Source organism: Tenebrio molitor, chromosome 9, assembly GCF_963966145.1.
Source record: "Tenebrio molitor chromosome 9, icTenMoli1.1, whole genome shotgun sequence".
Taxonomy (NCBI): domain Eukaryota; kingdom Metazoa; phylum Arthropoda; class Insecta; order Coleoptera; family Tenebrionidae; genus Tenebrio; species Tenebrio molitor.
The window spans coordinates 4,006,921-4,021,621 of record NC_091054.1 but is presented as its reverse complement, the minus strand read 5'-3'; the positions used below and the strand labels follow the sequence as shown (position 1 = coordinate 4,021,621).

The window sequence follows — 14,701 nt, the reverse complement described above, 5'->3', positions numbered from 1 at the left end:
TAACATTTTGTAATGAAATTTACATTACGCATGCGGTAGGTTACATTTTACAGCGCGAGGTTTTTAGTTTGAAACACGATGGCGCAAGAAACTGGACGTCTTGAATTATTAATTGAATTCATGAAGTGAATAAAGTGAGCTTATAACTCCCTAAAACTTTATCCAGACATTTTATTTGCTTGAATTGAAGAGCGTGCTTTGTATGACGGCAAGGTTTTATCAGTTGTAGAGTTGTGAGACACTTTCAAAAAGAAAAAAGAAAAGAAAAATCGAACATGCTTATCTGTCTCTGTCATAATACCGGATGTTTTTTTAAATTTCACGTCGACTATCGCTACTTGACAAGACAATCCAGGTACATAATTATGTCACAATAATGCTAATTTATTTAAAAGTTAGGTTAGATTTACAATGTGTCAATCTTTTCTGTAGGGGAGAGGAGAGGAGTGAACAAAACGAACACGTTTAGAGCGTGAACGAATTTCCGCTGATGTTATCTATTTATCGCAAAGTTGGGGGCAAACGCGACACAAACGGAGCCTGCTCATTGGGCGACCAGCGAGAGAGCAGAGTGCCCAGAATTGTTTACTGTTGTTTAAAAGGTTGCTTAAAACTAGCATGAACGAAGCGGTGCATCGTGGCCAAGCGCCTAGCGCGCCACTTTGCACTCGAGAGGTCCCGGGTTCTAACCCCGGGGCTGCATGGTGTGGGTTTTTTTCATTTTCCTACATCATCATCACATCCTGGCATGAGCACAGGTCTCACACACATCACAGATAGGCGAATGCTGGGTCAGTTTTAACCCATCAGTACCACCCTACTACCTTACTTCCGCACCCATCCTCACCGTACCGAATCTTCCCGTCAGTGTGGCTGAAAAGGCTCTGGAAAGCCACTCCTCGGAGGGAAATGAAAGATGTATCCTTTTTTTTTTAGATTAAAAGGACGAATTATATTTTTTTTGCAGAGAGTTGCTGTCTTCGTTCGTTCTTCCTTTCGTGTCTTTACCCTTTCGAATTGTTCTTCATTTCCTCCTCAGATCGCGTACATTTCCTCGTACCATCTCACCTCTTTCGAAATTTTATTTGCACAACGTCACATCCCTTCCTCATAAACCGTGTAAATATTTTCCCTCCGGGCGGCACACTCGTCCATAATGAAAGGCCGAATTAAAATGAGATTAATTAAAAAGTAATTTCACTTGAAATTCGCTTGAAAATTGTGTGTGGCGTAAAAGTTGCGCTAAGCCAACATCATCCGGTTAATTGAACCTGTTGCGGTGTTGTCATAAATCTGCCTCCGTACTGACGTCACGTTTCCATTAACAAATATTGCGTGCAATAACGACGCAATTTATTATTTTATGACAAGAACGGCGCAACTGTAACACATCGGCGCGCCCATAAAGTCGCACTAAAGGCTAATCTGTAGACGCTTTAGGTGCCACCGAAAAATTACGTAAAATTGGGGTGACGCGGAAAATTTCACACTTACAATATGTACAATTTATTAGGAACCATTGTTATTATAACAAATAAAATAATATTAATATTAAAAAATGTGGAGCGAGGAGGGTGGGGTTCAATCACCAGTCATCATCTCTATAAATTCTGAAAACGATTTGTCAGTACAATTTTTTTTTTTTGGTTTTGGGGGATTACCATCAAAGTCAACCGTTCCGGACGCGTCGGTGTCTATTTCCGCGATCATTTCGTTCAACTGGTCGTTGGTGAGCTGGTCGTCGAGGGCTACCAAGATCTCCCTCAAGCTCGACGTGGGAATATATCCGTTTCCTGTCCCAAGAGAAATCAATGAGCACCAGGTCTGGCGTCCAGGTGGACACTCACCTTGTTTGTCGTACAGCCTGAACGCCTCCTTCAGTTCTTTCTGCAGGACCTCGTCGTCCTCGTTCTCTAGGAAATTGGCGGCTACTTTACAGAACGATTCGAAATTTAAATAACCCGTCCCTGGAACACACCGAAACAATTATTCACCACCAAATATAACTTTATTTTTCTCGTCTCGCCGACAATAATTCATATTTGTTGTGCAAGTGTACATTTTTATATATATGTATTTTTTATTTTTCATTTTGTTGATTTAAGTGACGCTACGTGGGTGTCCCTTTGAAATTATTTATGTCATCTAGTTGGCCGCCGTCACCATTAAAATAATACTCCGTAAACTTTATCATAAAATTTCTAAATTTAGGAGGTTAAGTGTGCGGCGCAGATTTTTCGGGGATGTCCTGGGGGGCTGGATGCGGCCCTGGCGCGTCGTTATTAAGGGAGGTAGACAACCCGGCAACACCGTAATAAAAGAAGATGGCCAATTTACCGGAAATTTTTTCTGCTCTCCCGCCGTCTTCTCCGAATCTATTCTAGTTCATATCTTTACGGTTTCGTTGACACGGAATTACGCTTTTATAACGTGCCCCCGTCGACATTTTAAAAAGAATAAATAAAACATCAAAGCTCGACACCTCAGTTATTAAAATGAAAATGGAATTTTACGCTTCCGGGGAGGACTGGCTCCAAAAGGGGCCGACGTGGAAATTGCCCCGTTCTGTGAGAGGAGGTTTTTGGTCGTAAATTTCTCCAGTACTGTCCTTTCGAATTTTTTTTTTTGATGTAAATACAAAATGACGTTGGCAAATTAAGACAAATATATGGATACACTTTACAATAAATTTATTTTTTGGCATTTTGTCAGGTTTGCTTCTTAAAATTATTGTTGAATTTTTTGCTGCTCTAAAAATATTTAGATCACAGAGATTGACTAATCCCAAATACCGTGCGTGCCATGTAAGCAGAGATCAGCGTGATCCCATATCGTATACCGAGTGATTTTATTTTGTGATTTCTTTGAAACTACAAAAATATAATCTTATAGAGCGAAAAGGGTCACAAAGTGGCATTTTTTCCAATCTAAATACTCTTTTAGACACCTTTAATGAAAACGGTAATTTTACGTACTCACAAGCGGACGAAAAGTAACTCTTGCAAAAAGTAAATTTCTAGTTTCGTTGATAACGCTATATAATTACTATACATTTTTTTTAAATATGTATTAATAAATTTATTTATTTGAAAAAGGGAGATACAAAATAAATCTGTAATTTTTCCAATGATGTCTTTTGTTTTGTAGTTCGTGCGGTCCCCTAAAAAAATTAATGTGCACCTCTACCAAAAACTGCCTTTTGTCCTCGCCTGTTTTCAAACCTCGGCTGCGCCTCGGCCAGAAATCTCAGACTCGGACGAAAAAAAATGCACTTTTTGGCCTCCATACACTATTTTATAAACATCATTTTGTTGCTATTAGGCTATTTGGGTTTTTAAATAAATGAACATTTTACGCCTTTTTGAGAAAATTATGAAATTGGGTTTGATACAATTGTTATGAAATAAATCTAGTATCTCTGTAATTTATTAATAAAATACTCCTAATATTTACGTATTACTATTCAATTAATTTTGTGAACTGTGAACATCTTTCATACCTTTGCTGCCAAACAATAGTAGATTATATCATTAAGAGTAGAAGTGAGTTTTTTTGTGCTAAGTCCAAAGACTGACGACCGAGACGAAGTCGAGACCGCAACTCGGCGAAACAAACCATTTTCATTATTTTTCCTCGTTCTTGTTTCATAAAAATTAGATGAATTGCTAATTTATGAGAATAAAGTCACTTCCGGGTATTGTGGCTGTCGCACAAAGGAGCTTCATAACATCATCAAAAAGGCCAAACAGCTATAAACAAAGAGACCCACCTGAATTTTTAACAGCATAAAATATTGGGTGCTTTATCAAAGACGTCATAAAGCATGCAGGGGTCGTATTTTACATGAATTTAACAAAAGATAAAATGGTGCAATATTATTAGACTCGATGCAAACTAAAAAAGAAAATTTTAATAATAGGTGATTTTTTTTATGAAACAATCTACTTAATAGAACGTTGAATGAAAGTGTAGCTCAAGTAATCGTAATACTGAGGAAAATATATTTCTATGGTTTTGTTTAATAGAGCGTTTTTGATAAATTGTCATAAAAATCTAAAATACATGACAGTTACTACACAAGATATCAGCAGAGCCGATTAATTATTATAAAAAGTGAAACACACCTGTCACCGTTAGTTATTTCAAGAGTGCAACAAATACTAATTTCCATTGAAAATAGGAAGAGCACGTCACGTGGTGTCAAGTCTATGGAACAGTAATTACAACTGTAGCTCCGCCTGTACTCTTCTTGTTTCCGTTTGACGTTGACTCTGTTTAAATGAAAAACAAACAATACTCGAGCACGAAAATTGTGTGTTTTAAAAGCGTTTTATTTTGTGTATCTTTCATTGATCAACGAATCAATACTGCTGTCTGTATTTTGGGTTTCTAATTTACTAAAACGTTGTTCAATTTTAGAGGCGGAAGCAAATAATTCTTATCGATTGAAAGTATAGTGGTGAATCATGATGACGATTTTTTATATAAAACGTTTGTCAAGTTACAAAAGGCAGCCATGTGATTGTGAAGAATTTGTATATTATTTGACGAGCTAATAATGACTATCATAATCCACGAAGGTGAAAATTAAAAAACGAGCCGCAGGCGAGGCAACAAAATTTTTAAGATTTGTGACTTATGATAAATCACAAGTGACTTATACTAAGTCACGGGTGTAATTTATGACTAACATAATGTATCTATAGTTACGTAACTAATAAACATATTATTTAATGGTCGTAGATAAAATAATTTATTCTTTGGTGTTCTAATAAATCAATCACAATTAGCTCTTCTTATGATATTTTTTTTTGACTTTGATTTTGAAAAATCCAAAACAAGAGTTTTCTTGTTGTAAAGAAGGAAATACCTCCATATGGCAGTTTTGAAGTATTCATTAACGTACTTGTTAACAATAAATTGTTACGATTATTATATAGTATATTACGCACTTAACGAGCGAATATATCATATAATATTTTTTGTGATACATATTTTATATTTTTATTAAACATAAAAAATACTCCTTGTTGAATTTTAAACTTTATTCCTGCTAATAATAGCACCTTGTGCCGTTCTAATCCATAACAGCTTTGTTATTTTGTTGTTTTCATTACGACCCACATGAATTCGGTAAGTTGATCTTCCCGTGCCTGTTCAATAAGCGGGAAACGACTGAAAATAGGTCGGCAGTGTAGACTTGTCGATTATGCACCGAGGGAGTAAAGTACATGATTTTTACCCGAGGTGCAGTTTGTAGCCCGAGGGTTCTCAAAGCACCGAGGGTAAAAATCATACACTCCCGAGGTGCATATACTAATTTTTGCACCACCCAACCATTTTAATTGTGTCAACATGACACTTAACCTTAGCTTGACAATTAAAGTCCAGTTAAAACATAAAAGCAATGAAGAAAATGATTCATTTCAATTTTTGGAGAAAACTTTTTTCTTTCGTTTTTTTTTAAAATATTTTCCCAACATGGTGCTTTTGTTACAGATTAATTAGCAAATACCGCACAATAACGGCATTCAAATTGTAACCCTCCTGGTGCTCCATAAAATTCCCGACATGCCGTTTCGGGAATCTGAACATTAACCCGAACCCGAAATGATTGGATAACACCAAATTAATGATGCAGCGCCATTTTCATTTAGTCCCGAGGTAGAACAGTCGAGTATTCATAGACTCAATGCAATAATCAAACAATAATTGCATTCAAATTGAATTATTGCCGTCCGCTATCACCGTAATAAATTTATATCAAAAACGGATCGAATAATTTTTTTTCGAGAAAATCGAAAAATCCCCATTCGTCGATCGAAACTGTCCTGTCAGCGGCGTTTGATTCGGTTGGACCGATCCCAAGAAAACCCGATTTAAGCAGAAAATTCCCGCGTTTGATGTTCGTCCATCTGTGTTCACGGTTGCATAAACACGGCGTCCACGTGACCGACATGTTTGCGAATCACGAATCGATCCGTTCTTAGTTGTCGAAACGTGTGTAAACATCGGAATCGGAACATCCATCATCAAATACTTATTTAATGTGCGATTGAAAATGTATTGTTATCGGTTCGGGGCGAAAAAGAGCCCACGCAAGGTGGCTGCGACGGCGATTGACGCGCGCCCATCAATCAAGCGGCGAGCTTTTGTTTTTCAATCCGTGCGTCTTGATTTCGGAGGTGCCGCAATCTACAGGCTCTGGCCGTGCGGCCAAATTCCACCGGAAATTTATGATTGGGGGAAATATGCGGTTACGAGGTGCGGTCTAAAAGTAGCCGATATTTCGTTGTTAATGGGTCGTAAAGGCTCAGGTGTCATGACAAATATTTATGAGAAAAAGTCGATTGGCGCTTACCTTCTGGATCTTCTCCATCTAGGAGCGAGTCTAGTTGTTTGTCGTCGTAGGTTTGGCCCAGTGTGGTCAAGATCGTGCGCACCTTCTCTTTTTCGATGCTGCCCTTTTTCCCTGAGTCGAACATGGAGAACGCCCTTCTCAGTACTGGAAAGAATAAATCACTAAATGAAAATGAAGTGTTGACACATGATAAATATGCAATACTGAGAAGAATAGCGAAACCCATTCTTTTACAGTTCTAGGTAGATTTGTTAAGAAACTGCCAATTTTAAGTGTCTTGTTCTGATATTTTCATTTAAAAATAGATATGAAAGAAAAAAGTAATAAAACATAATAGATTTCAATTTCAAAAATATTTGTATACAGGGTGTATTTTTAAAATGTGCCGAAATTTTATTTACGAGGTTGTGGGACAACGTGGAAGACTAAAAGCAATTAAAAAAAAATGTACCTCAAAAATTAAATGTCATGAAGCCAGTAGCGCGTGGTTAAAATTATGCTGGTTCATTCTGGGACACCTGTAATTTGGTAACAAAACCCTTGCCGGATTAATCTAAGGTAAGGTAATATCTTTAAAAATTTTTGGTAAATAATTACAATTTTCTCTTCATCTTTGTCTTCATACTTCGCTTTTTGAGGTTATAAATAGCGTCAATGTCTAGTGCATTGTTGTCTGTTTTATTTCAAATCCACAATAAATCATAGCTGTACGATTTCCTCCCGTTGAAAATATTTATGTCGTGAATTAGACACCTATTTTAAAACTAACGTGACAGTTATTGCAATAAGAATGACTAATGAAGAATGCTTCTTATATTTGTAATAATCGAGGAAAAATGTTGTTATTGAAGGCTCTCTAAAAATAGTTTTTCCTCAGTTGGCCAATCTCCTAGAGATTTTAGTTGCCAAATATACCGTGAGATCGAAAAAAAATAGACTTGGCTGTGACCAAAAATTTCAGTTGGCAATTCGTTAAAATTTCAATTATCAGATACCACTGTTAAAAGTTAGGTTAGTGATTTTGAGAACGTTGAAATCTTGATTTTCATAAAGGTGTGCATTATGTGTGAGCTGTCGGTTGAGGAGCTCCAATCGTATTTACGAACTAGAATAAAAGTTCGAAATGTCTGCCTTCAGCTTCCAAACATAATGCTACTCTCTTTGCTTCATGTTTTCAAATGACCTTCGCAAAGTCGGGACATCAATTAAATTGCAGTTATCAGTAATTACTTACATTAATTCAAAAATTCTAACCGGCTTGTTTTTGAACACGTTGTTTTTCAGGTATGGAAAAACAAAATAATCAAGGCAAGTTGTTGGTAAGTGCCTTGAAAGTCCGGAATGACAGTTACTATTGTAATTAATGACATCTGATGACATTTGAATTAAATTTGTAATTAATGACGTCTGATGACATTTGAATTACATTTTTACGTGCTGCCAACTGAATCATGGCCATCACGATTTTTTTAATTTTTGATCGCACGGTATAAGAAATTGAGTAAAGTAAAGGAGAATTGGAAGAGCAAAAAGTTTATACGATAATAATACTTCATATTTTAAAACTTGTTGCGAAATACACCATTACAAATATGTTTCGTACAATTTTTTTGTTTTTCTATTTATTTCGTTTGGGTAATATCCTATTGTCTTTTTCTCTTCTTTTTTTTAATATCATGTTTGCTTTGAATTCAGTTTCCTCCCTCCGACATAATGAGGCGATGTTTTAGAATAATTTTTTTTTACTGATGATTCTTGGTTTTACAGAACAAGATGTTTGTTAATTCTCAGAATATCAGAAGCCCCAAGAGTTTATTGAACATTCTTTACATCCAGATAAGATAAATGTGCGGGCAGCTATTACTGCATTAAAAAATCCAAAATTACCTTGAAAAATAATGTAAACTAGATCCAACGGACCTCGCGGTTATTGCAGCGATGAAAATAATTAGTAACCTTCATTATGTGGCAAAATATAAATATGCAATTTATGAAAATATGCGAAATATGCAATTTTCTAGGGCACTGGTTAATGGGAAAATGTTTCGTATGCATATAAAATAGTAAATACTGTTTATGTTTCTTGTAGAAGCAACCATCATGCATTCTGCATAAAATCCCGGTTTTAATAATGAAGGTAAACATCGCATTACGGGTTATTTCTCAGTCACCAAGAATTCGGGCGCCAGATGCTCCCATATAAAAATAACAAGCAGGCTGCGATGACAGAAAAATATAACGAAAAATTTGATATTTTTTAATCGTCCCCCGCCTCCTCCGATTCATTCGCGTCCCGATTATAGCATATTTTTAACTCCTCCACCATAAAACGCGATTCCAAAAAACAAAACGCCTAATCACCATCGATTGCGCCCCATAAAATTTTAATTGCCGTCTTCATTTTTAGAATGGCGCCCAAGGTCGGCGACTACCATTTTTCTTCGTTTTGCTTTCGGTCGTCCTCCCGATTTCTGATCGGCGCCGTTATTTTTGATTGGACGATGATAAAAACGCGACCCACTTCGATGTTTCGGTTGCAATTGGGAACCGCGTATTAGATGATTAAAAAGGGCGAAAAACAAACAAACAAAAGAATGTCGTTAAAGTGATACAGTGGCGGGATTAAAATGGGGGCGGCGGGGTGTTTATTAGGTGTGGCGTTGCCGTGTTTACAGCGCCACGCAGGAGTAATGGTCCCGCGAATGGGACGGCGACAATTTTTCCAGGCATTCCGGAGAGATTTGCCTAAGTGCTGATGGTTTGCTTATTTTTTGGGATTATTTGAACGAAGGTGGCGGAGTTTATTTGCGAGCGAGAAAATTAACTGGAAATAAAAACGCTCCAAATGCTTCGAATCGCGTAAATAATATCGATCTGCGACGTTCAGATAAAAATAGTGTTATTATCAGTTTACATTTTAATACAGCCGGTTTTATGCGAAAGTAAAGAACGCAGTAAATGGTTGGATTTTTACTGTGCGCAAACAACACAGCTGAACACTTTTATTCGATAATGGTTAACCCCTTTCATGGAATATTACCCTTATGTATTTTTAAAAGAGTACAAAAAGTGCATATTCGCACACATGAAAATGTTATAAGTACGGTGACAAACAAATTATGACCACGGTGCCCATGTGGCGTGGCGTTAACTAACCTTGTTCGGAAGGTGACGTCGTGAGCATATATTATTTGTTCAATTTTGTTGCCGCTTTCCATCTCGCCCGAGTGACATTTAAATAAGATATGACACTTTTTTCTTTTTTGCGGCGCGTTTCGACTAATTTTACGCTTCAAACGCACAAATAAAAACATCGATTAAATCAGTCGGAAATAAATTACAATAAAAGGACATAAAACGGGAACGTTTAAATTGATAAGAGAATAATTTATTAAATTCTTGATTTTTTTCTGAAATTAATATACTACAGGGTGTTCCAAAACTATCGCCAAAAATGTTAATCAAACGGGTTTTTATGCGTCTGTATATCATAACTTGTTAAATTTTGCTATTGGAAATTGTAAGGTAAATTGATGTTGGCAAACGTAAATTAAAAAAATATATACAAAAAAAAACAACATACAAAAACGGATTTTTTTTATGATTTATTATTCAGTATAGCATATTTTATCATGTGCTGTAAAGTTTTGGCGGTAGTTTTGGAACACCCTGTATAATTAAAAAATAATTTAAAATGAAATAAATCTCAAATTTAAGACGTCTAATTTTATTTGTAAAACGTTAGAGTATTTAATAATATCAAAAATATAGTTTTTCAGCAATTTTATTGCCTTCGTTTATTTATTTTTTATTTCGTTTATTATTATTAGTACATACCTATATAAATATAGATTTGTTATAAATGTATCTTGCATCTTAGTTGGCTGTGATATATGACATTCTCTTATGGATTAGCAAAAATTTGACATTTGACAGCTCACAGCTGTCACTTTGAAATTTTCGCTGTTTTATTTTAGTGCTAATTAAGACGTTCTAAGTCGGTTAAAGACAATCTCGGTGGGATATTAGTTACTACATATTAGAGATGTAATCAAGATATTTGTTCAGGCTGTAAATAAAGGAAAGTCAACTGGAAGGCTTCCAGAATGTGAGAAATTTGTTGATGAGATGTAAAGAAATGACTCCTCAAACATTTTGCATTATTTGGATGTTTTCAAAAATAGAACGAGTACGTAACAGGTTTATTTCAACAATTTTGTTGCTTTATTTTATTTGTATTTTAAACTGCGAATAATTCTACCTCGCTCTCGTTTCAAAAGTTGCATTGTGGACTAAAATGCGTCATGAAACATTTTTTGAAAGACGTATTCGCGCATTACAGAGTATATAAAATAGTTATTTTTCTTTTTTAAAGCTCTTAAATAATGAAATGCACCTAGACAGTTTAAATCCATCGAATATACAGGCTGTCATAAAATACAACAACCGGAACTAATGAAGTAATCACAGAAATTTAACAGCACTGTTCACTGTACACTTGGAGAATGTAACGGGTGTTCAAAAGAAAAGTTCATCAAGTTGGCTATGACTTTTTGATGAAAGAAGATGGAGCAAAAAAGCATGATGTTTTTTTTTTGACAGATGTCAGTTGTGTTTGGCGAGTGTAAGGTCATTTTTTGAGGTGAATGTCCTGCTCTAATTGTAAAGCTTTTTGATAATCTGGCACTCACATTACATATGTAATATAAAATAAATTTAGTCAAAAATGTCACTTTTTAACATGGTCCTAACCTAACTTTTGTCATTGATCTTCTAAGACATACGGCACAATGTTGTCAAATATTCAAAGGCTACTTGATGAACACTCGATACAATTTAGTTATCAAAGTTTACATTTTTAATTGAGTTTCACAACACTAACTATGTAAGAAGAAGAAATATCAAAATAAACAAATTTGGAAATTATGTAGAACAGTGTTTCTCAAACTGTGTCCTGTAAAATATTACATTTCCGCCAAATCACTACGAAATTTTGATCGCATTTTGTAGAACTAAATAACTCTGGATGGTATGTTATATTTTCTGATAAATTGAAATAAATTGCACAACCAATTTGCAGGCATTTTATCAAAATATTTTCCAAACTTCGGCCAACATAATTTATTGCCATCACGTAGATATTTTTATTTACCTACTGCTTATTTTCTTTATTTGTTTTTTTTTTATACAGGGTGTTAGGGAATGGTCTCCCAAGAATGTCACGGTGACTTTATGAGGGAAAATGTGGTCGAAAACCTTAATACCATTTTTTCCCAACACGAATGGTTTTCTCAAAAATAAAAATTTAAAACAGTGCCCTACTGTTTGGGAGCTTTTGCACCATTTTATTGTTTATTTAAAATGTAAACTCTGACAGTAGTAAATTTCGAATCGTATTTTTAAGTCGAAACATATAAGCAATATTTCAGCAGTCCCAAAACAACCGCAAACAATTTTATTTTCAGAAAACGGTTTAATTTATCCAAAAACGGTATAAAGGTTTTCGACCACATTTTCTCTAATAAACTCACCCTGAAATTTTTGGGAGGCCATTCCCTAACACCCTGTATAAGTGAGATAACTAACTGTTAAAAATAAAAATAGTAGGTATTGCTTAACCTGCATTTAAAAAACCCAAACCAGATGAACTTGCAATAAAAAGTAATATAATATAAATAACATAAATTTATTGCCAATTAATGCAAAACTGTTGAATATCGGTTGTTTTTTTTTTCTTGATCAGTAAGAAGTAATGGCATCGTAAAAATGTAGAAATATTATTTTTGTTGGTATTTTAATAAGAGATGTGTTGAGTGTGAATGATAATGCTAAAATTACAAAAATAAAAATGTCTGAAATTTTTCAAAAAATATTTTTCCAAGCTCAAGATTTATAGCGCGACACTTAAAAACTCATAAAACCAAAATATGAGAAAAATTGTGATCCTTGACCTTGGTTGATTTTGGAAAATGAATTTTTCAGACAACAGCCGACAGCAAATCATTCGCTTATTTTTAAACATTGAAACTGCGCCATATTCCCGAGCTCATTTTTCAATTTTTGGAAATTCCATCGACATTATATTTAGCGATCATTTCCTGAACCTCGAAAAATCTCAAAGAAATCATCATTTATCCGCTCCGGTGTTCGTGACAGCAGCATTTTTCAGCTTTGTTTTCAAATCCCTAATCCCCAGGCGGCACAAGCACAAAGCTCCCAAATAGATAAAATAGATAAAAAGCTCGAAGGGTACTCACGATTGACTTTTTCATTATCCAATCCGTCGGCCTGAAACAGACGAAACGGATTCAAGATTAATATCCAGCCCCTGTTTAATTATTAGTAAAATCGAAGACACAGATGGATGCGCATATTGAAACTGTAACGTGTTTCGGTAAAATCCGTTTAATTACACTTTCTGTATCCTGACACGTCTCAGTTTATAATACATCGCTTATCCGAGACAGCTTCCGGGCGCGATGCATAAATCCATCAGCCCGGAATAGTCCGGGTGGGATTTTTCCCCCACCGGAGCGGGGAAAAACCCCATAAATCCGCGGCACTACTAACCATTGTGTACTGCGATTAAAACAACAACGACATAAACACGCCAGGACCGGATCTGAGCACACAAAGACTGATCCTCGTTTCGGCCCGATTTCACTCTTTATAATACCTCCGGGGGGCTTTTGGGATGCCGTTGCACACCCGCATAAGAAACTTTAATAAGTTAGAGGCGGGATTTTATATTTAGAGACGTGGATCGCAATCGACTATACTTTAAATTATAGGTGTTGTGTCGTCGGAGAATTTGGCGATTCTTTTGGATTTTCCTCTCATCATGTTGGCAGCAATGCGCTCAATTGGAGCGTGCCTTGTTAACAAGCGTGATGTTTGCTGTCGTCGATGAGAATTCTCTTTGACACGACCGGGAATAAACGGAGACGGCGATATTTCCCCAAAAAAAAATATATACGTGAACCGGTGGCCGCGAACCAGAACAATACCCGGAAAATTGAGCTTACACTGCCGTCCAAAAAAAGTTTTTCGCAACGTTTTTTCCAACGACGTTTGGAGTATTTTTGCGGCAAGTCGAGAGCTTTTACGGAGACGGAAGTTTCTTATTTATGGCGTAGCAATAATCCTAATTACTGCCCCCAGTGACAGGCAACGAAGGGAATTTTCCTTGTACCAACCCTGCATCTTAAAAAGCAAAATATGTAACAAAATTAACTAAGAAACTTATGCAGGGTGAGTGATTAAGCAGATGTTTAAGTTAGTAGGAAATTGTTTTTATTTTTACATATACAGGGTGTCAATTTATTTTTTGACATAGAATTTTTTAAATATTTTTTCCGAGTTCTACATGAAACCAGTAGCTCGTGGTTAAAATTTTTCTGTGCATTTCTGTAACACCCTGTATACGTACATGTTTTGTCTTTTTTTTTGTAATAATTCTCTCCGTTATTAAGTACATCTGGTGGCACTTCTGGATATTTAAATCCATTAAATGTAAACATCTCACGCATGCGCTATTCAATAGCGTTTCATCTTGAATATTTCAAGGTCTTTCGGACTCACTACCCTCGCCAAAGAAGTTTCACTTCAAAACCCACTTCTTGAACATTCGAAAGGGCAGGTGTACCCACACACTTTTGTTATGTGAGAAGCCAAAATTAAAAAAAATCAACTGTGTTTATTTTACCCTAATTAATTGAATTGTTTGTTAACCCAACCAGATGCGTGTTTGGATTTTATTCATTCATCAAGATAAATTACTATTTTTTAATTCATGTTTCGCTCAAACAACAGCGATGCGGTTTAATAAAGCGTTTGTTTTCGCGAAGAGAGAATTATAAAATAACAGATTCGCTGTTCCTGTTGTGTTGTTTAATGATCGGAGGTTTTCGGATTACTCAGCAGCAACAGCAAAATGTCTAATTCCAGAAGAAAATCATGGCGGTGTGATTCATTACGTAATTAACACACAGTTAACGAAATAAAAATTCTAAAAGGAAATTGTTTACTTTTTCTCTAAATTTTGAATGTTTTTATTGCTTCGTTTTTAGTCTTGAAGGAATTGACTCATACGCACATTTATACTTTTACTGCTTTCTTTATATTTTCCAAAACACAATCAATTGTTTCCTAAATTACAAATATTTTTTGTCAAGCTGGTACATCTTCTTGGAATCCTAACCTCCAATATTTTTTCACCGTTTGTTTTCCGCCGGGAACTCCATAAACTTCAAAGCATCTGCTCTGAGAGGGTTATTCAATTTTTATTGTGCCTATTTCGAGTGGTTTCTCAATTGTTTATAACCCACTTTTTTACTGCGT

The 14,701-nt window shown here is 35.5% G+C and overlaps 2 protein-coding genes across 4 annotated transcripts in view; one reads left to right on the top strand and one right to left on the bottom strand.

Moving 5' to 3' along the window:
* LOC138138097 (calmodulin-like) overlaps positions 1 to 14,701 on the top strand; it is a 96,747-nt gene that overhangs the window by 57,805 nt on the left and 24,241 nt on the right. The window lies entirely within an intron of this gene.
* LOC138138632 (troponin C-like) lies at positions 1,491 to 13,089 on the bottom strand. The gene is made up of 6 exons (XM_069058621.1): positions 12,932 to 13,089; positions 12,619 to 12,649; positions 6,362 to 6,505; positions 1,848 to 1,967; positions 1,662 to 1,793; positions 1,491 to 1,610 (listed from the first exon to the last, which is right to left on the bottom strand). Exons 1-6 carry the CDS (start codon positions 12,932 to 12,934, stop codon positions 1,582 to 1,584), a joined length of 459 nt encoding a protein of 152 aa, XP_068914722.1. The 5' UTR covers positions 12,935 to 13,089; the 3' UTR covers positions 1,491 to 1,581.